Raw genomic sequence first — 24,646 nt, 5'->3', positions numbered from 1 at the left:
GTCTCCAAGGAGGGGGAGGAACGGATGTTCCTCAGGCTCCTCTCCTCACCATGATGGGAGAGCCTCTCAATGTTGCCTGTCCATTACAGTCACCCAGAGAACCTCTCTTCAGAACCATGCAAACCAGACCTTCCTAAAGATGGGCTCTGTAAGTGGTGTCAACATGAACCAAGGTCATTTTTCTTGGGAAAGGGGGCAGGCTGTGTTTTGAGATGACTGGAAAGAGGACATGTAATTAGAACTATAAAGCACTTGCACATACTCAAGTTATTTCAGGATTATCTACCTGATTGCCCTCCACTGACTGCATGGAGAAACATGAACTAAATACAGGAATGACTTATTTGGGATCAGTTGTTTACTGGAAAAGCCCTTGCCAGAACTCAAATCTGCTGATGCCCACATTCAGGGCTCTAGAATAACTTCCCACAGGACAGCTCCACAGAGGGGAGGTCAAGTTCACCTGTACTCTCATATAAAGATGAAGGTCTTAAAGTAGCTGTGGTGCACAGAAATTCATCTAAAAATAAAGTCCAGTGACTGTGTGGGAATATAATGGAGTAGCATCCGGGACACCCAGCAGGGGAGAGCTGGAGATGGTCAGACAGCCTGGCAGCCTGGGAGCAGAGGGGTGGTTGCCAGGAAGGATGGGGTAGTGATGAGTGAGTGGTGGGCACAGGGCTGGGGAATGAGGCACAGAGAGTGTCTGGAGGGGGCTGTGATACCCCACAGGGTCAGCAGGTCTCACAGTCTGGGCTCTAGACACAAGCCTGCAGCACGTTGTCTGGAAAGTGAAGAATCTAGTTCCTGCAGGTATTGTCCATACTGACTCTGGGCCTTAAAGGGAATACCCCTGTTGCAGAGTATTTGTTTACACTGTGTGAAGATGTGCCACTGTGACTGGTTTAATAAAGAGCTTAATGGTCACTAGCTAGCCAGGAGAGAACAGGCAGGATTTCCGAGGAGAGAGATAACTCTGGGAAGAAGAGAGGCAGAGAGTCACAGGAGACTCTGAAGAAGTCGGACATACGGTACAGAGCAGAGGTGACTGAGCCATGTGGGAGAATGGAGATTAATAGAAACAGGTTAGTTTGAGTTATAAGAGCTAGCTAGGGCGAGTCTAAGATAAAGGCCAAACTTTCATAATGAATAATGTCTCCATGTGGTTATTTGTGGGCTGGTGGTCATGACGAAAAAATACAGCTACATACCACCTTCCCAAGCGGGCAATTATCTGCTAATTTGGATACATCTGTATAATTTAAAATACACTGCTGGGGTTGGGAATGGCGCTCAGTTGGCCGGAGTGCTTGCCTAGAATGCACAAAGTCCTGCGTTTGATCCCCAGGCAGCACATAAAGCTACAGCTGGTGATTGTGTGTGTCTGTGATCCCAGCATCCCAGATTTCTGGAGCACATAAAGCTACAGCTGGTGGTGGCGTCTGTGATCCCAGCATCCCAGATTTCTGGAGCACATAAAGCTACAGCTGGTGGTGGCGTCTGTGATCCCAGCATCCCAGATTTCTGGAGCACATAAAGCTACAGCTGGTGGTGGTGGTGTCTGTGATCCCATCATCCCAGATTTCTGGAGGTGGCGGGTAGAGGACCAGAAGTTCAGGGTCACCAAGTCGCAGCTATGTGGTAATTTTGAGGTCAGCCTGCCTCAAAACAAAACAAAAACACCCAAAACTTGTCTTTTCCCATTCCCACAACTGTTCAAGGAAAGCTTTATTTTCCTACCTCTGCCATGCATGTGCAAATTTTCAGCATAATAGTTTATGGAGATGCTGAGAACAGGGAGCTGCTGCACTCACAGTAGCACACGTGACTATGTCATGCGGCTGTGGATGGCAAGGCTCAGAAATGTCAAAACCATTTAGTGGGGCCAGCAAATGTCTCAGAGAGTAAAAATGCTTATGATGCAAGGCTGATGACCTGAGTTCGTTCCCTGGGACTCACGAGGGGAAGGAGACAACTGCTTCAGCTCTCACCTGTAACACTTGTGACCTCTGAACCCCCCCCCCCCACATACTCCATGGCTTAACATGAATGTACAAACGCACATCACGCACAATAATGATAATAATAATGATGATGGTGATGATGATGATGATAATTTTATTTAAAAAAAACCATTTAATGCTAGCTTGGGGTGATGGCGCATATGTAGCCTTCCTAGACTGAGGCTAAAGGATTGGGAGTTTGAGATCATCCAATGCTATATGGCAAGACTGTCTTAGAAAATACCACGACTACCACCAGCACCACCACCACAACCAGCATCACACCAGCACCAGCAGCAGCATCACCAGCAGCAGCAGCATCACTATCACCACCAACAGCATCACTAGCAACAACAAAGCGAATCCCAGAACCATCAACCCAGATACAGGCTAGTTACCCACATGAGGGCTCTTTTTTTTCTTCTTTAAATCTGGTGGTATAAAGTAGCTCCAATACCCGAGTCTTTTTTTTTTCTTCACATGGAGTTGGGATGGTTTACATGGGAAAGCCTTTATCACAGTTCCTGGCAAACAATCACTACTTGATTCTTAACAAGTCCTAAATCCCCCGCACTGCTCATGAACAAGCCAGCGTTGGACTCTAGGCCAGGGTGGTACACCAACATGGATGTTGAAGATAACAGACAATAAGCCAAGTGAGAAGGAAAAGGAGCCTGCGTTTATAGAGAGCTGACTACTTTCCACACACTGCTATGCAGGAAAGCATGCCCCCCCCCCCCCCGCCACCAGAAGGATTGGGAAGGTAGTCCCACACCCAAGTCACAGCATAGGAGTGAGAGATGTGGGGTCAGACTGACTGACATGGGGTCCTGTAGCTTTGGTCACCTCAGGGGCTCTCACACTAGCACCTATCAGAAACATCTGCAGGGCTTTTCAAACTCTAGGTTCTGGGCCTAGAGAGATGGCGTGGGATTAAGATCACTTGTTGCTCTTCTAGAGGATCAAGTTCGGTTCTCTATTCTGCAGCTGACCCCGACTTCAGTGGACCTGATGCCCCATTCTGGCACACATATGGCATGCGCTCACACAGGCACAAACATGTAAATAAAAATAAGAACAAATCTTTAAAAGCACACCTAGAGTTCCTCCTCTGATAGTTTCTCATTCAGTCGACCTGAGATGGGGCCTGGAAATGTGGGTTTCTAGCAAGGTCTCGGGTGATGTCAACGCTGATGGTCTGGGATGCTGTGGGGGCATCAGCAGACTGAAGCTGCCTGTCTGTGAGACTCATGGTGATGACAGACCCTCTAGGCTGTCAGAAGCCTCTGTAAGTCCAGGCCTGCCCTTGGAGTACACAGAAGGGTGGATGGAAAAAACACGTCCTTTATGGGTTCCCTGTTTAAAGGGTATCATCTGTGACCTCAGATACGGGACTCCCACTGGGTGTTTTATTATTTATTCACTTGACAGGAAATAGACACTCAATCCTATGAGACACCATGCTATTGGCTGAAGGATTCACCATCGAGGAAAACTCCTTTGAGGTCTTAGGAGGAGCCCTTGCATGACCTGCCAAGGACAGCGCAGTCTTTGCAGGAAAAAAACAGTCCCGACAGAAAACTCACTGCTAGATCTTTCCAGAGAGCCTGTGTCCCACAGCCCTTCAGAGCCATCACACTCACACATGCCAGGCATCGTCAAAACAGTAGCCATGCTGGGAGCAAGAGCTCCCAGCCAGAAGATGACATTAAAACCATGGCATACAGGACAATTTGTATACCTTACACATGTATAAATTACGAGGTCTACATGGATACAAAAGCTTTCTAAGGGGACTGAATTCCATTCTCTGTCATGCTATTTGTGAGGACCTCGAAAACAAAGTTTGTTTTCAATGGAGGCAGTATTAAAAACAGAAGCTATTATGTACAGGCTCGGCTTCTCTCATGTCCACCATGGAAGCCCCTGGTGTTGTCAGGGCCTCTGGGCAGCCTCAGCACCCCTACAGGTAACCCATCTGCGGTCTGCATCTTCCGAGACAGCAGGGGACTTGCCCCTGGACTTTTCTCCTGTGTCCCCATCTCAGCTTGGCGTCGTCTGCGAACCCAGGGGCTGCCCGAGGGAGTGACACTGCTGTCTGAAGAATAATCCATGCACTTCCGGAAGATCTCGGGGCTGGTGCTGAAATTCAGTCTACCTTCTTCAGCCAGTGGTGATTTTCTGGAGACGCCCTTGCGCTGGGCCAAGGGGCTGCTCCAAGGACTCGAGCATGGAGAGGCATTTGGGCTCAGAAAGATACTCTGGTGGCCAGAAGGGCTGAGCTTGTTGATGGCCATATGCCGCCGGCCAGCCATAGGAGAGGTGGGATTGCTCTCAGGGTCAGACGAACTGTTGGCGGAAGACTCATCCCCCATGTACTGAAGCTCCTCCACTCTCTTGTTCAGGGACCTGCTTAGGTGGGTACTTGCTGTGGACTCATCATCGTGGTTCCTATCTTTGAGGGGTTTCTTTTTGGGTGGCTTCATCCCAATCAAGACGGCTTTCATGTTGTCCCTGCCCTGAGATTCAGTGACCATGAATTCATGGGCTTTAATAGCCGCATCTACCTCTTCGAACTCCACAATGGCACACTCCTGGGTCCCCACCTGGCTGTAGCGGCTGCTGATCCTCCGGACATCGGGGGGCAGCTCTCTCCCAGGTTTGAGGATTCGCACCGATGAGATGACTCCAAACGTCCCAAAGAGCTTGAGCAGATGTTCCATCACCTTCTCCTGCACTCTTCCGTTCTTCTGGGGCGTGGCCAGGGCCCAGAGCTTAGGGGACAGGTGTAGATCATACACCAACAGCATCTTGCTGGGGAGGTTCTCATTGGGGAACAGTGGCACAGGGGTGGTCCTCCTAACCTTCCGGTGGTCCTCATTTAACTCCAGGGTGACTGAATACTTCAAGGCGTGTGCCGTGGTTCTCCAGTCCCGTGTGAGGTGTTTCACCTAAAGAACACAAAGCAGGTCTGAATGGTACCTCGTCTCCTTTCCGTACTTGTAAATGCTATACCCTCCCTCCTTCCCTTCCTCACCTCTGTAACACCAATGAATAGAGTCATACCTTTTGTGGGAGACACTCAAATACCAGTCAGAGAATGAGTAAATGAAAAATTTCTCTTACCACTTCTTCAATGGTTTCTTTCCTTTAAAAATCTTTAATAAACTTTATTATAAAAATTGTAAAAAAAACACATGTTGCTGAAATTAGCCAGACCCAAAGTCTACATTGCAGTGATATATTATTTATGATTTATTAAACCTTGCCTGAGAATTCAGAAAGTAAAGCTACAGAGGTCAGGCAGTGGTGACACATACCTTTAATCCCAGCAGCCATACTAGCTAGCCAGGCAGTGGTGGCACACACCTTTAATCCCAAGATTTAGGAGACAGGCGGATGGATCTCTCTGAGTTAAAGGCCACCATGGCCTACACAAGAGTGAACAGTAACAGAACTCATGCCTTTGGTCCTAGCACTTGGGTTTACATGCCTTTAATCCCAGCACTAGGGAGGTGGAGACAGGAATGATATGACTGGGCGGAGAAAGGAATAAAAGGAGGAGGAGACTAGAATAGAGAGCTTTTGTCTCTGAGGATTCACGGAGACAGGATTGCCGTTTCAGCTGGGTAGAGGTAAGATCTACTGGCTTGACTGCTTTGCTTCACTGATCTTCAGCTTGAAGCTTGAACCCCAGTATCAGTCTCTGGGTTTTTAATTATCATGTTACATTACATATCTCAGTGAACAATTAGAATAGCCATTCTGAAGCTGGGGAGCTTCACACTGGGTTTTACACTTTCACTATCAAATGCGTTTTATGCAGTTATCCACCACCCAGACAGAAACATCCAGAAAAGAGTTAGACTAGTAAATGGCTTTAGATCCTCCTTCATAACTCACGTCCTGCACCTGCATTCAGTCCTTCCTCATCCTAATAGCCTTTCTTGCTCGCTTTTCTACACATTAACTGCACTCACGCATATTTATTCATGTACATGCACACGCTATGGGCTAGATTCTGCAAATAAGAGAGGACAGCTTTTTCCTTTCTGAAATTGTGTAACTTCACCCAATATTATACATTCTAGGCCTATCCATTTCCCTGCAAATGTTGAGTACATTTTTTCTTTAGAGCTGAGTAGTATTCATACACACACACACACACACACACACACACACACACACACACACCAGATCTTTCATTGTTCGTTCATTTGTTGGTGGGCAGCCTAGATTAATTCCAAGTCTTTGCTGTAGTAACTAAAGCCAACATAATAACAATAGCTCTGGTTTCTTTTCAGACCATAAACACATTTTGCCTTTTTTTTTTTTTTACAGTACTTGGGATTGAGCCTTGAACCAAGGGCATCATGCATGGAGCTACAGCCACAGCCCTTCTTTCTTCAGCCTCAGATCTGGACAGCAGGATTTGGAGCAGTGCTGGGCAATGGAAGAGTGCACGGCAGTAGAAATCCTCACAGTTCACAAGTCAGATTCTGTACGCTCTAGAACAAGGCTGTGATGTACATAGACCCAAGTCTCACCTCCATCCACTAGGAAGACTTGGAAAATTACTCAGTCTCTCAGTATACAACCTCCTCTTCTAAGTGCTAGAGATACTAAAAATGTCTACTTTGCCGGGTGGTGGTGGCACATGCCTTTAATTCCAGCACTTGGGGAGGCAGAGGCGGGTGGATCTCTGTGAGTTCAAGACCAGCCTGGTCTACAGAGCAAGTTCTAGGACAGGCTCCAAAGCTACACAGGGAAACAACAAAAAATCTGCTTCATAACACCATTACAAAGATGAAATGAGGACTTGGGAGATGGCTCAGTTTGTAAAGTGCTTGTCATGTAAACATAACGACCTGAGTTTGACTCCCAGAACCCATGCGAAAAAGCCAGGCAGGGTGACATGTGCACTGGGGAATCAGAGACAGGCTTGTCAACCAGCCAACAGCCGGTCAGTTCCAGGTAGGGAGGGACCCTGTATCAAAAAATAGGGTGGTTGGCTTCTGAGGAATGACACGATTAATCTTCAGCTACTATATATCTGCACTTACACATGTACACACACACACATACACACTCTCTCTCTCACAGATTAAATGAATAGCAAAAAATAGAGACACATTTGTACACAAAATTTAAAATAGTAGTTTACTCTCCAAGAATACCCAGTAAGAAATGTGCTATCACTGTTTCAAATATATAAATGTCGCAAGTGAGCTTTGGATAGTCCTGGGAACTAAATGTAGAATGTCAGGCAAGCAGTCTTCCATGAGCTATAGCCCCAGCCCAGAGCTTTTCTTCTTCTTTGAGACAGGGTTTCACTGTATAGTCCAGGCTGGACTCAAACTCATGACCCCTCCAGTCTACGCCTCCAAAATTCTGGGGCTGTAGGCAGTCACCACTGAATGTGCTGCTACTTTGAAAGGATTTGGATGTCTGACAGTCTCCGGAGCTGTGATTGACAGCTGATAGAGAGGGACCTCCAAAAGATCTCCCCTGTTCCACTGTAATCTCCCCAAAAGTAGCAGGCACAGACACCACATGGAATTACAATGGCCCGGGCCTCTTGAAAAATGAAGAAACAACTCCTCCCTTCCCTCCCATGATGGAAACTGTGTGTACTGATGCTGCAGTATATGAAAAGCTATATTTATTTCATAAAATGGCAATTTTACAGAGGCCCACTTCCAGTGAAGGGCCTGTTAGGGAAATGAGTCATCCCCAAGAAGTGGTGGATGTGGGTGGGGTGGGTAACCTCAGCCTGGATGGGGAAATCACCCAGAATCCTCTGAGGCCAAGTCCAGCAGGCTGATCTGCAGAAGCAGGAATTCCCCGTGCAGAGAAGGCACAGAAAGCAAGAAAAGAAGTCTTGCTTTTCGGGCAGGGCTGGGAAACCCCCACAGAGCTCCAAGTCCTGACTGACATGCTGCTGCAGCATGTACACTGTTCACTCTGACCTGTGGCCTCTCATTATTAGCACCAAGAAACCCTAGGTCATCTACAAAGAGTCCTTGGGCTGATCACTACACCACAGAGAAGCAGGCCTGGGCCGACTGTTGGATTTCTAGTGAACAGTCAGTCAGTCAGTCAGTCAGTCAGGAATCCAGCAGGGGCTCGTAAGGATGAAGGGCACTGCAAGGTTGTAGGAAAGCCAAGGCCTGGCAGGATGGAGCCATCTGTGGAAACAGCTGAGAAGGGAGCGTGCAGGAGAGACGAAGAAATCCCTTCTAAGCTTGAAGTCAAGTCAGAGCAGGGAAGCATGTGCTGCCTTACCAGGACGGGTGAGCACTAAGGAGGACCATGTCCTACCAGAGAGGAGAGCTGTTGAGGACTGGGGCACACCCAGAGGCAAGAGACAGGTCCCCGGGAAACCTTGCTTACTCTGTGGGCATCTCAGGTCCATGTCTGTGATACTTTTCCATAGTTTCGAATATCACATCAGAATGGGAACCAGCAGCCTGGAGAGATGGCTCAGTAGTAAAGAACACTGGCTGCTCTTGTAGAGAACTTGGATTCAGTTCCTAGCACCCACGTGATGGCTCCCAACAGTCTCTAACTCCAGTTACAGAAGACCTGATGCCCTCCTCTGGACTCTGAGGGTACTGCATACACATGGTAAACACACACACACACACACACACACACACACACACACAGACATGTTTTCTTTTAAGAAAGAAGTTTGACCTTGGGCAGCTTTTAGAACTCTGTCAGATTGTCAGAAACTCTGTGTGATGGTTGCCCATCATCGTTAACCTGACTAAATTGAGAATCTCTATGGACACAAGCCTCTGGATGTGTCCGTGAGGAGGCTCCCATAAAGAGGGAAGATGAGCCCTAAATGTGGTTGTACGATCTCAGGGCCAGATCCCTGACTGAACAAAAGAGAGAAGGCAAGTTCAGCAGCAGCTTCAGCACTTGCCCCGCTCTGCTTCCTGACTGTGGGTGGCACCACGCGACCAGCCGCCTCACCCTGCTGCTGCTGTGCCTTCCTTGACATGACGGGGTGCACCTTCAGCACTGACCCAAAGCCTTATGCCACACTTGTCAGGTATTGTAATCTCCTAGTGTTTGCTGCCTTCCTCTGATACGTTCCTCTGACTAAGCAGGAAGCCTTCCATAAGGAAAAAGTCTCAGCTCTGACTTGGGGGGTGTGACTTGGGGAGAGTGAACTGGGGTGTGTGTGAATTGGGGGTGTCCACCTTGCTGCTGGTTTTAAAGAGAGATTGCTCCTGAGTGGATCTGTAAGTGGCAGCTAGGAAAGGAGAGAAAACCAGGGTGGCTCCTGAAGCCCTTGGGGAGCACAAAAGGGGGGCATGTAGAGGATCCCACTGGCTTTTTCATCTAGAAGTCCCCAACCCTGGAAGTATTTTTCATGGCAGAGCCTGTGGTCTGAACATGAAGCATTCCTTCCCATCGGAACTTTGCAATCCGTATTCCTCCCCCAAGACCGTATCCCAACGCCACCACTCCAAGAAGATGCCTCAGTTCTCTAGACAGCGTTCATTGCTCTGGTCAGCTAGTCCCCAAATATCTTTATGTCTTCCAGCAGTTTGTCTGTGGTTACCCCACAGCATTTCATGGATCTCTTGTCTTCCTTTGGAATGTGTTTCAATGAAAGACAGAATACCATATTAATTTTGTACCTCTTACACGGAACACAACACTCATCAAATTCAAAGAATAATATGTTTGGTGGATGAATAAAAGAAAAAGAGCCCAAGAAGAAGGCAGAGTACACCAGGGAGCCAGACAGAGACAAGCTCCAAGATGTGGAGATTTCCTCCAGCGCTCTCTGATGAAGTATGCAGACATTGGGGCCAGGCACACTCCTTCTGTGGACCCACTCCTTACATAAGCCGTTATGCAACAAGCTGCATAGTGCTTTCCCATTCTAGTAAATACACCCCCCAGGGGAGATACAGAGTTATTATTCCAACTGGTTAGTCAGTCCTCTGAGAGCAGGGAGCTTGGGGCCCAAGTTCTGCATCTGTCCACAGCAGGGACGGGCAGTCTCCCGCATCGTTGTCAGTGCCCCCTCAGCATCTATCATTCTGGTACACAGAGTTCCCTTTGGTGTCACACAGAGCAGAGCATGTTGGAGTCACAGTGGAGGATTTTCTCTCCCATCCCATAGTGACTCAGCTTCTCAAGTGGAAAGCATGAGTGGGTGTCGTGCAATTCTAGACTGACAGGCATCTTTCAAGGTCTCCAGGACCCCCTGTTCTGGTGAAGCATCCTCTGAGCATCCGTGTGCCTGGCAAGAAGACCCAAACATTACTGAAGACAAGTCACAGCATTTCTTACTAACCACCAGCTGAGATCTGTCCTAGCACTCAGAACCCTTTACATAGCACGCAAGTATGTTCTCAAGAATGCTTTCATAGCCCTCATGTGTGTGTGTGTGTGTGCGTGCATGCACATATATGGTAACCAGATGTCAATCCTTGATGTCATTCCTCTTATGATCTGTGTCCCCCCCCCCACACCTCCTATCTATCTATTTTCAAGACAGAGCCTCTCAGTGGCATAGAGCTCCCCCAGAAGGCTAAGTTGCCCTTAGACACACAGATATTTTGCTACCTCCCCAGCTCTGGAATTACAGGCATGGAACCAAGCTTGACTTTTTCATGTGTGTTCTGGAGATCAAATTCAGGTCCCCATGCTTGCATGGTAAACACTTTATTGCCTGATTTAGCCCCTAGTGTCACTGAATCTCTTCTCTTGATAATTTTTCTTTTTCAGGCATCATATTTAATTAAAAATTTTCTGGGCAAGAGGGCCTGTGGCAGGGGGTGGGTGGTGGGGTCCAAAGCAAAACAAAATAACAAAATGATTAACGCCACAAGGCCCACACCTCAGAAACACTATGAGCAGCCTCTGGGAAGCCGGCCTCACCTTTTTGAAGGAGGTGAGCAGCTTGACGCTCACGTAGCCCAGCTTGTTCCTCCGCACGTGCTTGAGCAGGAAGGCATCCTTCTCCAGGTTCTCATCCGAAAAGTAGAACTCAATCTGATCCACCAGCTTCCTGATGAGCTCCTCATCTGGGGGCTTCCACTCCGGCTCCAGTTCCTCGCGATCATTCTCACCCCCACTAGTCGTGGCACTGCTGAGGTCAGAGGAGAATGGCGAGTTAGTTACAGGCTGAACTGTCACCCTCCAGATTCACAGATTGAAGCCTCAGGCCCCAAGAGCCCAGAACTCGGCCTTGTCAGGAGTCAGTCACTGTGGATGTTAATGTAAGGGTAAGCCCACTGTAGAGTAAGATGGCCCTCAATCCCATGCAGATGAGCTCCTCATGAAAGCCAGGAACTTGGGCACAGATAAGAACCGGGAAACAGTTACTCAGGTGAAGAATATGGTGACACAGTGGAAACCAAGCCGGCCAGGGAGAAGTCTGGCAGCTCCTTCCCCAGATCCACGGACAGGGAGCAGGTCCCTGCTCCATCTCTTCCTTCTACTCCCATTTCTAAATGTACATATTCTCCAAACATCCATCCTTGAGTGTACATTTGATCTTATCTGAACTGGACCCCTCATTTATGACTTCTCTGTTGGTTATATACTATGTAGCATGTATCCAGTTGTCATGGTAACCCTTGGAAATTAGACTTGTCATATCTGAACTGGCTTCCTTAAAGGTGGGCTGACCATAAAAATATTCCGAAGGCTCTGTCCTCAATCACCAGAGAAGTTAAGCTTTGGTTTTAACAAGTATAGAAGATCTTGAAAATAATAACACAGGGCTGAGACTCAATTGGTCAAGTATTTGACACAGGAATATGAGGGCCTGAGTTCAGATTCGCACCCAGCATACAGGTAAAAAGTCAGCAGATGGTAGTGCCGACTGTAATAAGCAAGGCTAGCCAAATTGGTGGGCCTCAGGTTCAAAGAGAGTCTCTGCCTCAAAAAGGTAGAGCACAGTGAGAAAGACTCCACATATATGTATATGCACATGTATACATACAAACACACCTGCACAAAAATAAACTAAAATCTGTGTCACTCAGATGCCAGCAAAATGCACTCATTCCCAAATGACATACATGGATTTTGTCTTCCCTCCCCAGATTCCCACCTCCAGGTATGATTTTTAGAAGACAGTAGATCCGGGTATCTGGACCATAGGGCCTGTCCTGGAGCCCTGGGCTTTCCAAGACCACGCTATGCCAGCGATACTCCATACAAAAACAAAAACTTGAGCTGTTATCTGGTTGGGGGGAAAAGTGTCTTTCTTTATGGCCACATGGTCACAGCCACTAGGGAGTACAGTTCAAATAAGAGCCAATGTCCACCCTTAGAGGATGTGAACATATAGAAATGGGAGGAGAAAGAAGAGACAGAACAGGCAGATAGATGGAGGGAAGAGTCAGGGAAGAGCAAGTCACCTATGCCCAGAGGGGAGAGGGTATGGAGGGGTAGGCGATGGTGTTGAATCCTGCGGCGAGGTGCAAGAGGACCATCTGGGGCACGGAGCCCAGGCAGACATGTTCTGGAGGGGTGTCTCTGGAGGGGTGTTGCATAGGGCAGGCCTGGCTGCGCCCCGTCACCCCCATTGAGATGGGGGATGAGTGCTGTGCAGGGAGGAAGCAGACACAGCTGGCCTTGGGAAGCCCAGGGCTCCAGCCTAGGTCCTGAGAGGCAGAGCCTCCGCTCGCTGCCTTCTTTCTGTCTTGATCTGTTTATGTTTACCTCTGATCAGGGATCAGCTGCTCCAGTATGGGAGTAGAACTCATTGATCAGTCTGCCCTGCTTTATGTGTGGGTCATTCATTGTAAGTTCTATTGTTGGCCAATGTACCAGAGCCCAACCAAAACTCTCCACTGACCACCATCATATACCCTATCCTATCCCCCACTAACTGACATTGTTATTGGCTGGTATCAGAGTTGTTAGGCGTTTGTAGTCGTATTCACTGGTGTAGGGTCTGAAGGTACCCCATTATAATATAATAATTTAGGGTCACTTAAATCCCATGGCCTCATCTTCCAACGTTAAAGCTTTCTCTTTTTTTGTTTTCTCGAGACAGGGTTTCTCTGTGGCTTTGGAGGCTGTCCTAGAACTAGCTCTTGTAGACCAGGCTGGTCTCGAACTCACTGAGATCCGCCTGCCTCTGCCTCCCAAGTGCTGGAATTAAAGGCATGTGCCACCACCGCCTGGCAACATTAAAGCTTTTACTTTATTGTTGGTCCTTTACTAGCCTTCTGTCTGTTGGCAGACAGATTTTCATGTAGTCCAGGCTAGCCTCAAACTCACTATATAGTCGAGCATTAGCCTGGGTTCCTGATCCACTTGCCTCTGGCTCCCATGTGTTGGGAAGACAAGGGTTGCACCACCATGCCCAGCTTACACAGTGATGGAGATCAGGCCCAGGGCTTCGGGCATGTTCGGTAAGTACTCGGGCAGTGGGACCACATCCTGGATCTGTTTGCTTTTAAGAGTACGTTTAAGATCGTCTCTTACCTGATTGGTGTTATCTCAATCACTGCTCATTAAACATATTTGTGCTGTTTCATGCCACCTTTGCAGTCTCTCCTTCCAAATTTGATTAGAAGAACGTCTACTCCATTTTCCTTAGTTTATTACCTCACTCTGTACTGCAAAATAGTATTCCAAGTGCTGTCCAGAGATAGATATGAAAGCTGAAAGTTAATCTGTTTTATTATTGTGGCTGTGTAAACACATTCCCTGCAGAGCAGTTATTTGCTAAGGTAACATTTATTTAAGTGCTGGATGGGGATCAAATCCTATCCTGGGTCTTGGGCCTTCCAGGAAGGTTCTCTAACACAGAGCTACAGTTTTGTGGTTTTTTTGTTTGTTTGTTTTGTTTTCAAGGCAGGCCATACAATGATGGTCAGGCTAGCCTTTATGTCGCTGTGTTGTTCAGGCTAGCCTTGGATTCTCCAGATCTTGGTGCCTCCACCTTCCATGTGGTGGGATTACAGATATGCACTGCCATGCACAGTTAAGGTTGTATTTATTTTCTGAATGTGTCCTGATAGCTAAGTGACCATCTGAACTGATCCGAGCTTATCCTTTCTCGTATGCCATCTGTCTTTGCCTTAGTAGTGAAGGGCAGTTATTGATCCTCAGATTGCATCCTCCTGCCTTTTTTTTTAAACAAGAGCTCGTGTGTGTGTGTGTGTGTGTGTGTGTGTTTTCACATGCATATGGGTACATGTGTATGTGCTGGGTTTACAGGTAGGCCTCCATGCCTACCTCACACTGATGGAGATCCAAATTCTGGTCCTCATGCTTATATAGGAAGTGCATTGCCGACTGAGCTATCTCCCCAACCCTAGACTGTTCCCTTTTAAGAGCATTCTGTTCTTGTTTGCTGGATAGAATAGCTTAAATTCCATGGCAGGGTACTGACTTTTAAAACACCACCACCTCCTGTTCTTCTAATTACTTTTCATGCTATTGCTTTGCTTCAAGTGACTAATAAACGATTCACTTTTTGTTTAAAATTTCAATAAGCTTATTTTAGAATAGTTTTAGAGTTACAGAAAAGTTATTATAATAGCACAGTGAGTTCCATATGTCTCACACCAGGCTTATTTATTACTAATGTCTCCTAATACTGCAGCACACTTCTTAACAGAGACAATTATGTAGTGTCATTCGCTCAAGTACATAGTTTAGACTTCTGTCATTTTCCCCTAAAGGATCCCATCCAGGAATCCTCATGAAGTGCTGTATTACACATCTCCCAAGCCTCCTCTTGGCTCTGACTTTCTTCAGATGTCCTTATCTTTGATGACCTTGATAGCGTTGAAATGTCCTAGTTAAGCATGATGTGGAATGTCCTGTCATTGAGGTTTCTCTGATGCCTCCACCATGATTAATTCAAGGCATGAGATCTGGGGAGGAGGACCGCAGAGGTCAACTTCCATCCTCCTTACAACATATCAGGACACAGCAACACGACTTTGCACTGTGCTGGGCAGGTTTCCCCACCTAAAACCATTCCTTTCCCTTGGAAGAAATCAGGATCCCCTGCCTAGGCTCCATATTACTCAGTTGGAAGGAGGAGGACCTAGTACCTTCCTTAGTGAGTTAAATGGTTTCCCCTGCAGATCTGTACCCTTGTTGGTTTTCTTCCTAGTAGGCTCTAAAAAACTGGAGGGGGCAGGCTTCCATTTAGAGCAAACATGACGAGAATCACCGCTGAGCTTTCCACCCAAAGCTGAGAGGCTTTTCCCTGTAGCTCCCAGATCCCCTTAGCCTCCTTAGAACTCTGCAGTAAAGCATTCAGTTCTTTCAGAAACAGCTTCACTTCCTTTCTCCTGCGTGGCAGTACCTGCCTTTTTCCTGACTCTCTTTGCTGGTAGACAGCCTGGAAAACAGGTCTAAAGGGAGAATGTAAATTAAATTACCCTTCAGATATTGCTTCTCCTTTTATTCTTGTATTTTCATCCATTTCCTAAGCAGAGCCTTTCTCTGTTCTATCTCCCACCTCCTCCCACCTCCTGTGCTGTATTTTGGGCTTCAGCCTCCTCCTCACAGTGCCACATTACATATTGTAAAGATGGTGTTAGAATACGCAGCTGTTCTACTTTAATAATATTACTACTGATTGCAACACAGTTCTCATTGCCCACCAAACAAAACTTACAGTGTTTAGCTTCATATTCAAACACACTTAGACTCTAGCTGTCTCCACCATGCAAGCTCATTTCCATTTACTTCCTTCAATGCCCTTTGCTCCAAGCAAATAGAAAGGCCCTGTGTCAAAAGCTTCCTCACTTCATACCCTTGCATACACTACTCTTGACTCCTTGAATGGCTTGTCCCCCTCTTAGCCATGCATCTCCAAAGTGGCTTTCCAGGCCTGAAATCACCTCTAATGCTTGTCTATATTTGTATCGTTGCTCCCTATGTACACATCTTATTAGCACCATGAACCCAAAGTTGCAGGTAGAAGTCATATTGGCTTCTCTTATTCTAGTACCACTTAAGAGGCTTGCACATAATAGAAAGTTTGAAAAGTATTTGTCACATAAAGCAAATAGATTTTGTTATGGTAATTCATATCTACAGAGACCCTTGTTATTTGGTTTTTGTTTAGTTTTGTTTTGAGACAGGAGCACCATGTAGCCTTGGCTGGCCTAGAACTCCATTTATAGACCAGTCTGGCTTTGAAATAATAGAGATCTGCCTGTCTCTGCCTCTTGAGTGCTGAAATGAAAGGCATGCACCACTATTCCTGGTTCTCAGAGACTGTTCTAGAAAGGAAGTGTAGTTACTGTAAATACATATTAATTCCTCTTGAAGAAGACTTAAGGGTATGGATGAATCTCAGTCAGCAGGATGTTTACCAAACACAGAGCAAGTCCTGGGTTTGATCCCAGCACCTCATAAGGAAGGTATGGAGATGCAGGCCTGTAGCTGGAGCTCATGAAAGGTGAAGGCTGGAGGATCAGCTTAGTTATCCTCAGCTACCTGGAATTTTCAGGCCAGCCTGGGCTATGCCCATCTAAAAAATAAGTAAAAGACGTAAAGTTTATACTTAAATATTGTTGTTCACATAAAATATTGTAAACCAAGAAAGGTCTTTGCCATGGCTGTAATTTGGTTTGAAATCAACACAGAGGGTAGAAATTGGATCAGAATACAAGATTGACTTCTGGGGAGCAGTCTTGTAATATTGATCACTTTTCATAAGGAATTTGGAGGAAAAAAATAGTAAAATCTCCAAAGCTGTTTTTCTCATAAAATCTCAAACTAATGTGGGTGTGTTGACTCAATGGTTAATCACAAGACATTCTGAGAAAGGAAAACACCCAGATGCCCATGGAGCCACGAGATCCTCACTAGGACTTCCAGTCCAGGGGAGAGTTTGTGCATTCATAGTATAAATGATCTATGAGAGTGTTTGGGCCACAAAGACAAGGAAATTGATGAACAACAACACGAGGGCAGTGAATACAAAGAAGAAACACCATGTATAAAAGCACTCCATTTCAGAACCGTCTGCGTAGTGTTGTTTTTGATTCTCTTCTACAGTAAGAGAATGAATCAGAGTTAGTTCAGAAGAGGGCAGCCAATGTGATTAAACAGATACAGACATCAAAGGATTCTGGGTTGAGGAAGGAGCTCAGTGATAGAGCACTTGCCTAGCTTGCACAAGGCCCTGGGAGGAGATGGCTCAGTGGTTAAGAGCACTTGGGGGTCTCACAGGGATCTTAAGTTCTGTTCCAAGAACCCACATTGAGCAGCTCACAGCTGACCACTAACTCCCACTCCAGGGAACCCAGTGCCCTCTTCTGGCCTCAGAAGGCACATGCATACACTCCACACACACACACACACACACACACACACACACATGCACACACACACACACACACAAAATAAATGAATCTTTTTGCTGCCCTTCCTTCCTTCCCTTTCTTTCTTCCTCTTAAGATACTGGCTCTTCACTGAGATATTCTGAAAATATCTGGATATGCTCTCAACTTTGGAGAAGGTGTCAAAGGAACCATTATGTTTTGGATGCCACTGGTGAAGGTGGTACTGTATGGCTGGCCCACCAGTTCGCATATATTCTTACAAACATCACAGGGAGTCAAAATTCTCAGTGTGAATAAAAGGAAGCAACAGCAAAATCTTGTAATGCTAAAATTGAATTATTATATAGATTTATTTTTAAAAACAGTCCTATGCCTGAGAGGACCCTGAAAGTGATGATGCCCTGGTAGAAACAAGCACTTTTTATTTTAGGTCTCGGTTTCTAAATGCTTTCTCACTAGTGTTTCAAAAAGCCATGGATTCCTGTGGGAATGCCTAATTCCCATGCCTGGATGAGGAAAAGTACAAATTGAGCCTGGAATATGGAGTTCCCGAAAGTGAGGTTCTGCTCAAAACCAAGAGGACATGTTTCTAAAGGGTGCGTGGATTGAAGAGGCACCTCAAGCTACATGATAGACAGTCTAAGCATCAAAAATAATGACTGTAATTAATTATAACAAAGGGAAACAGGCAAAAGTCCATGAATAGAAAATGGGGGCAAGCTCAAGTTTGAGGAAAGGCCTCATTTAAAGCATCCAGTAAGACTGTCAGCACTGACAGAAACAAAGGTGAGATAATTAACCATTTCTTCTGGTTTCATTAGGAAGAACCCTTGGTCCATCCAGACGATAAGGTAAAGCTCTTTTTCCAAGGAGAGGGGTTGGAAAGGTGGCTAAGAGCACTGGCTTCTCTTCCAGAGGACTCAAGTTCAGCTCTAAGCACCCACTTGGAGGCTCACAAATGACCTGTCAAATTCATGTATCTGATGCCCTCTTTTGGCCTCAATAGGCACTGCATTTAGGTGATACACAGAAACACATGCAAGCAAAACATAAAATAATGAAATAAAATTTTAAATGAAAAACAAATATCTCCCATCAAAGAAAAAAGTCTGTGATCTGATGGCTTTGTTTCTGAACTTCATAAATATTTAAGGAAAGAATGAATACCAGTTCTTCTCAAATTTATCCTAAAGAGCTGATTAGATGAAATACTCCCACATTTGTTTTACAAGTATTACTCCATTATTAAAGCCAGACAGAGGCACTGCAAGAAAAGGAGGTTACAATCCAATACTCCAGAAGAGCACAGATGCAAACAGATTTCAACAACTTTAAAAAGATTGTTATCTGGTAGTCAGAGGATGAACCTGTAGTCCCAGCTGCTTGGTAGGCTCAGGCAAGAGGATAGACCACTTACCCTACGGGTTCATCAGCCTGAGAAACATGCTGAGATTCTACCCCTTAAAACTAAAACAATAAAGAAGAACAGAAGGACTAGGTCTGGAGAGATAGCCCAGCAGTTCACACATTACTCCTCCTGCACAGGGCCGGTGTATGGCATGTATGGTAGCTTGCAACCACCGTAACTCCAGCTCCAGGGGGATCTGATGCTCTCCTTTGCCATCTGGGGAACCTGCATGCCCATGTATACACAATTAATATAGATTTTAAATTTTAATTAAAATAAAGGTATTATCCATCGTAATCAAACAGCACTTATTCCTGGAGTGCAAGGACAGTTCAACATATGCAAATAAAAAACTGTGGTATATCACATTAATAAATGAAGGCCAGGAGGACCACAAAGACAGATCTGTATGATGGAGAGATATTTTAACCAAACAGTCAAATTTAACACCACTAATGGTGAGTCTCCTGAGGTGATGTAAGTCAGTGTCAAGGAACAGCCTATGACATACTCTTGCCAAAATGTTTAGTCCAAATTCAATTAACCTATTAGCCCATAACTTCTGCTTCTATAGGAAGTCTATGGTACAAGGAAATAGGTTAATGAAACTATGAAAACTAATCTAAAAATGAGACATTTAAAAAATGCCTGGCCTTACATTGTTAAAGCAGTAAAACATTAGAAAGAAAGAGGTTAAGAATGTTCTAGATCGAGGCTTCCTAAACTTTTCCCCTAGGAGCCCCCCTTTTTGCCCAAGAATTTTTACATGACCGCAGATATACAAGTATGTAAACTAAATATTTGTTGGTGATAAATAATAAAGACATTTACTTTAAAATAATTTGTTCATGATAATTTTAAATTTTATTTTATGCACATGGGTATTTTGCCTGCATGTATGTCCATGCACCACTTGCATGAAGTACCCATTGAGTCCAGAGGATCCCCTGGACCTGGAGTTACAGTTTTGAGCTGCCATGTGGGTGCTGAAAATCAAACCTAGGTCCTCTGGAAGAGCAGTTGGCTCTCTTAACCACTGCGGCATTTCTCCAACTGCCTAATCTTATCATTTGTTAAAGACAAATTGGCATGATGCTGAGATGGACATTCTAGCTCTTACATAAGGAATGGAGCTTGGCTTGTATTTGGTACTGCAGGATGAAGGGCATTGACCACATTTTTCAGAGATGGTTATTATTTTGATTAATATTTTTCATTGCCAATGCTGACAACACTGTTTTGCATACATATGTAATGCAAAGTGATAGAAAAATGTCTAGAGCCATTTCAGAATTGATTGGAAGTTCTGTGCCAATGCCAAGCCAAAACTCATTTAAAAATATTTCTGGGAAGCTCAAATTAACCCAGATAGCAACTGTTAAAATCAGCCAATTAGTCAGGAGTTGGAGAAATGGATTACAGGTTAAGAGTGCTTGCCGTTCTTCCCGAGGACCTGAATGCGAGTCCCAGCATCCAGTTTGGCCAGTTCACAACCACCTGCAGCTCCAGTGCCAGGGGACTGGACACCTTTCCCTGGTCTCTGTGAGAACTTGCACTCATATACACCCCCATACACACAATTAAAAATAAAATAAAAACAAAATCTTAAAATCAGGCAATTAAAAATTAATTTGATCTATGCCAAGGAATGACTAACTACAAAAATACAGAAAGTGTTTCCCATAATTAAACCATCATGTTTCTATGAGAGCAGAACACTTTGTACACACAGCAAAAACACTTGCAATCAATACATCCATAGTCTTGAATCTGAGTTGAGGTGTTTGGGGCAGCATTTACTGGCAAAATACGCATGCTATCCTCAGAACCAAGGCTGCCGTGAAGCCACAACACGGGCAAGCACTACCAGAAACATCTCACATTTGTTAAACAGTTTTTATCGTTGCTAAATTGTTCAGGACCTTGCCACATTTGGGGAGTGATGCCTTCTTTTGATCTCCATGGGCATCTGTACCCCACCCCTACCCCCAGGGTCTGGCTCAACTGCTGTCTTTACAGGTTCATCATTTTTCAGAAGCTGAACTCTCCACTAAAAGATTCTTCTGAGACAACACACTATGCAAACTCTGCCTCAGCTGACTGGCTGCTGGTTGGAGACAGCTGGAGAAGATGACTGTGGGATGTTGACCATGGAACTTGACTATGAAAACCATCTGAGAGGTTTTATTAGGGAGTTATTGCTCATTTCCCAAGCTGGCAATGGCTTCCTAGGGAACATTCCTGTTAAGAGTTACAAGATGAAGTATTTCACGTGCGACTCTGTATAACATACTTCCATGTGTTCCTGAGAGACCATGCACATCACATGCCTCTAACAAATACAATAGAATAACAACAGCAATGGTTCAGTTATTCCTTATCCTCAGGACTACGTACTGTGTATGTGCAAAGGGTTAAGACGAAACTGCCTCCAAGGTCTCTCTTCTCACAGAGGGGAACATGTGGCTTTTCACACTACGAAGTGAGTGTATTCATCCCACATATTTAGTAGGTGTCTGGTCCATTCTGCACCAGGAGCTCTAGGCACAGAGCTCAGAGACCTTCGAGGGAGGTGTGCCTGGATTTAGGACTGTAAAAGGTGTTAGACCTAAAATGCACAGAGTACCAAAGCAACACAGCGGAGAGGGACCAACCTACCTCACCAGGAGGGGCATGGGACTTTGGGGGAAGAGGCAGACTTTGCAAGGCTGACATGAAATCCAATATAGAATGGAGATGTGGGTGGGCAGAAGTGGGCGGGCATAAAAGGTACCCCCCCTCAAGGCCCGCCACCATGCTCAGGGGAACAGTGCCCCAGGAGCATGAAATAAGACAGGAGGCAGCCATGGGCTGATGGGGTGAGGAAGGTGGGTGTAGGATCTTAAGCAGATTTAGGAACTGGGACTCCTTCCTTCAGGCACTGGGAGCTGAGAACATTCACCATGCTGGGCCCAAGCGGGGACGTCATTATCCTGCCCCTGACTGAGTCTCCTCATGCTCCACTAGTCTGAAGAGTCACAGGGACTTTCAGGGAGCAACTCTAGGCCAGTAGGCACTATAAAGTGTAGCAGACTGAATGCTCCATGATCCTTGAGCCACTGGCACTGAGAGTGATGATGAAGGGTGGCCCTGGACTGCCCTGTGAGGGACAAGGCCCCGAGGATCAGTCTTTCCTAAGACTCCATAGAGAATCTTTCTAGGACCATGAAATAAGTGGGGCCTTAACCTTGGCTGCTGAGGAGGCCGCAGCTTTTGCTGTAGTCACAGGCAAGCGAAGCTCCAAGGTCTTTTGCATGACCTCTGGGGTTATCTGGCTCCGTGGCTGTCTTTATGTGCTCATCTCTTTTATGCTAGGCACAGAGGGAGCTTTTTGTACAATGATGCCAGGACACTTAATTATGTCACTGTCCCTGCCCTAAACTGTGACACTGGCATTTTCTCTTACAACAGCTGCATCTGCTGATCTGACCTGAAATCCCGGGGTCCAGACCCTTTTAACCAAGGCCCCGTCTCTTTGAACTGGGGGAGGGGCAGCCCCCTAGACGTGGCCCCAGTATGCTCCCATGCTGGAATTGAGCCTTCTCTCAGCGATAGAGAGGGTGCTTCTGCAAAGTCTTCACAGCTGAGAGCCTATGCACAGTATCTCAAAGGAGGAGTCTTACCAAAGGCCTCTCGGCATTCTTCAGCGTTTGTCCATGTCATTGCCATGTCTCTTTTCTCACCGGCTCCATGTGGGGTGTCTCTTTAACCACCATAAGAAAACCAGGGTTGCAAAGGGCCTAAACATTAGCGATGGGTGTCTGGCTGAGGAGAAAGCTCAGGACTCAGGAGCAAGGTCAGACGGGTGCCATGCCAACTACAAGCCACTCAGCAGTGAGCAGTGGGGAGCCAGCTCCAGGCGCAGAAGACAGGCAGGCAGAAATAGGAACCCCCAGGCTGAGGGAGGTGGTAGCCCTCAGCCATCTCAACTGAGGTCAAGGAAGCTCTCTTTACCAGGAAATCACTCCCTCCTGGGTGCCCCCATCAGCATGTGTCAGCTGTGCCTGGCCTGTGCCCACCCAGAGGCCTAGTGAAGCCATTGGACAGATGAACAGAGCAGGTGATGATGGTGATGAAGGCTCTTTAGGACCACTGACATCAGGGGGAGGCCCAATCACAGGGGGAACTCCAGACTGGGTCAAATGGGGTGCATCCACCCAAGGGGGCGGCGTCTCCTCAGAAGTGGGAATGGTGAGGAAGGCCCCAGCAGATCTCTCTTTTTGGATCCCAGAGCAGCCCTCACCCCAAGTCTGGGTCCCTCAAATCTCTGCCGCCATCCCAGGAAGCCCTGTCAATCAAGAATTAAAACCTGCTGAGGGCTGGGGCATAGACTGTCCCCCAAAGCCGGCTCTGACTCAGTCTGCAGCCTTCGTGGCGTGGCGGGGTTGAGTCAAACCCTCTATCCTGGTGAGTTGTCGCACACACGGAGCCCCGTGTACCCCCACCAGGCCCGCGCCACCTCGCCTACCTGTGCCCGCGGCTCGGCTCCTCCTCGCTGGCGCTGCCCCAGCCTGGACTGAGGTACCGGGCTGGGTCCCCCGCTGCCTGCGCCAGGGTCCCTTCGTCGTCCTCCTCCAGATCCTCTACATCCTCGGCCTCCTGGATGGCGACCCGGATCTGCACCGTGGTCTCGGGCCCTGGCAGAGTCTGGTCACCGAGTTGGGCCATAGCTGGCAGGGTCCCCGCGCAGCGAGGCCGGGCCAGCCAGGCGGCCGCGATAGCAAGGATCGCGCGTGGGCGGCGCGCGCGCGGCGGCGACTCGGCCCCGGGAGGGACGGGGGTCGCGATCCGCCCCACGCTTTACCACGGGCACCGCCCTGAGCGTCCGCGTAGGGATGACTCCCCGAGCTCCACAGGCCTGTCCCAGGGTAAATCCCAGACCGAGTCCCTCCCAGTCCCTGTCTGATGGCGCTCCAACCCCACAGCTCCCTCCTCCCTGCCTTGCTCACAGACTCAGCTGGTTTCTGGCTTTGGGCTGGACTAGTGGAGACAGGCACAAGTCAACAGCTCCCAGGCTTGTCTGCTTGTCTCCCTGAGAGACCCGCCAAGGTGAGAGAAAACACTATCACTACCGTTAGTTTCTCTGGCATAGCCACCTTAATGCTAGGGTGTTTCCTAAGAGGTCAAGAGCCATGGCTCTTCTGTGCCCTGTCCCCTTAAGAGCACCAAACATACCTGGAAGCTGATCTAACAGCAAATTGTCAGGCCCCCGGAGCAAACCGCCTGAATAAGGGTCTGCATTTTAAGGAGCTCCCAAAGATGCATCCTAAGTTTCAAAACCACTGTTGTATTGAGATGGTGTTGAGACAGTACTCATTTACTGGGTGAATAAAGGAACTGTTTAGATACCGGTGTGTTCTAAAGTCCTCCCACACTTTAACAGTCTTAAGATGAGTCTGACTCATCAGCCTTAATGTCCAGAAACAAGGAGCATGGTAAAACTTGAGTTTGTATTCACGAAGCTCTCCATCTAAGGCCTTCGACATAGCTGATCACATTAGCCACATCAGGGCACCAAAGAACAAACCTGATGTCCCACGTGTTTGTTTTGCTGTAGGACCTCAAGGCAGGAGACACCCAAGAAAAGCCTGGTCTTAGGGAAGGTAGTGTCTGAGTAGAAGCGTCCTGGTTTCATGGCTGAGGCCAGGAGACACCTTATTGCCCAGAAAGGAAGTTGCTTTCCCCTTCAAGGCTAGAAATGGAGCCCAGGGTCTCCTGCACATTGGACAATTGCTCTGTCTTTGAGCTAAACCCTCAATCCCATGGTCTTTCTTTTGAGATTTGACTAAATTTGTGTTTCATTGTCAGATCTATTTTATTTTATCTTATCTCACTGTGTAGGCTTGGTTGGTTTGGAACTTGCTAAGTAATCCAGGCTAGCCTCAGAC

The 24,646-nt window shown here is 46.8% G+C and overlaps 1 protein-coding gene across 2 annotated transcripts; it reads right to left on the bottom strand.

The window, feature by feature from the left end:
* Positions 1–3,404: 3,404 nt before the first annotated feature.
* Positions 3,405–24,086, bottom strand: Larp6 (La ribonucleoprotein 6, translational regulator). Of its 2 annotated transcripts, none has more exons than XM_021230415.2 (3): positions 23,227–24,086; positions 10,914–11,121; positions 3,405–4,954 (listed from the first exon to the last, which is right to left on the bottom strand). In XM_021230415.2, exons 1-3 carry the CDS (start codon positions 23,424–23,426, stop codon positions 3,887–3,889), a joined length of 1,476 nt encoding a protein of 491 aa, XP_021086074.1. In that variant the 5' UTR covers positions 23,427–24,086; the 3' UTR covers positions 3,405–3,886. The 2 variants fall into 2 exon arrangements, with proteins under 2 accessions (XP_021086074.1, XP_005075651.1); XM_005075594.4 differs by having other exon boundaries at positions 10,914–11,124; positions 23,227–24,085.
* Between the last annotated feature and the right edge of the window lie 560 nt (positions 24,087–24,646).

This window comes from Mesocricetus auratus, unplaced genomic scaffold (assembly GCF_017639785.1).
Source record: "Mesocricetus auratus isolate SY011 unplaced genomic scaffold, BCM_Maur_2.0 Super-Scaffold_100691, whole genome shotgun sequence".
In the NCBI taxonomy this organism is placed as follows: domain Eukaryota; kingdom Metazoa; phylum Chordata; class Mammalia; order Rodentia; family Cricetidae; genus Mesocricetus; species Mesocricetus auratus.
The sequence above is the reverse complement of the archived record's forward strand: the minus strand, read 5'-3'. Positions and strand labels throughout refer to the sequence as shown.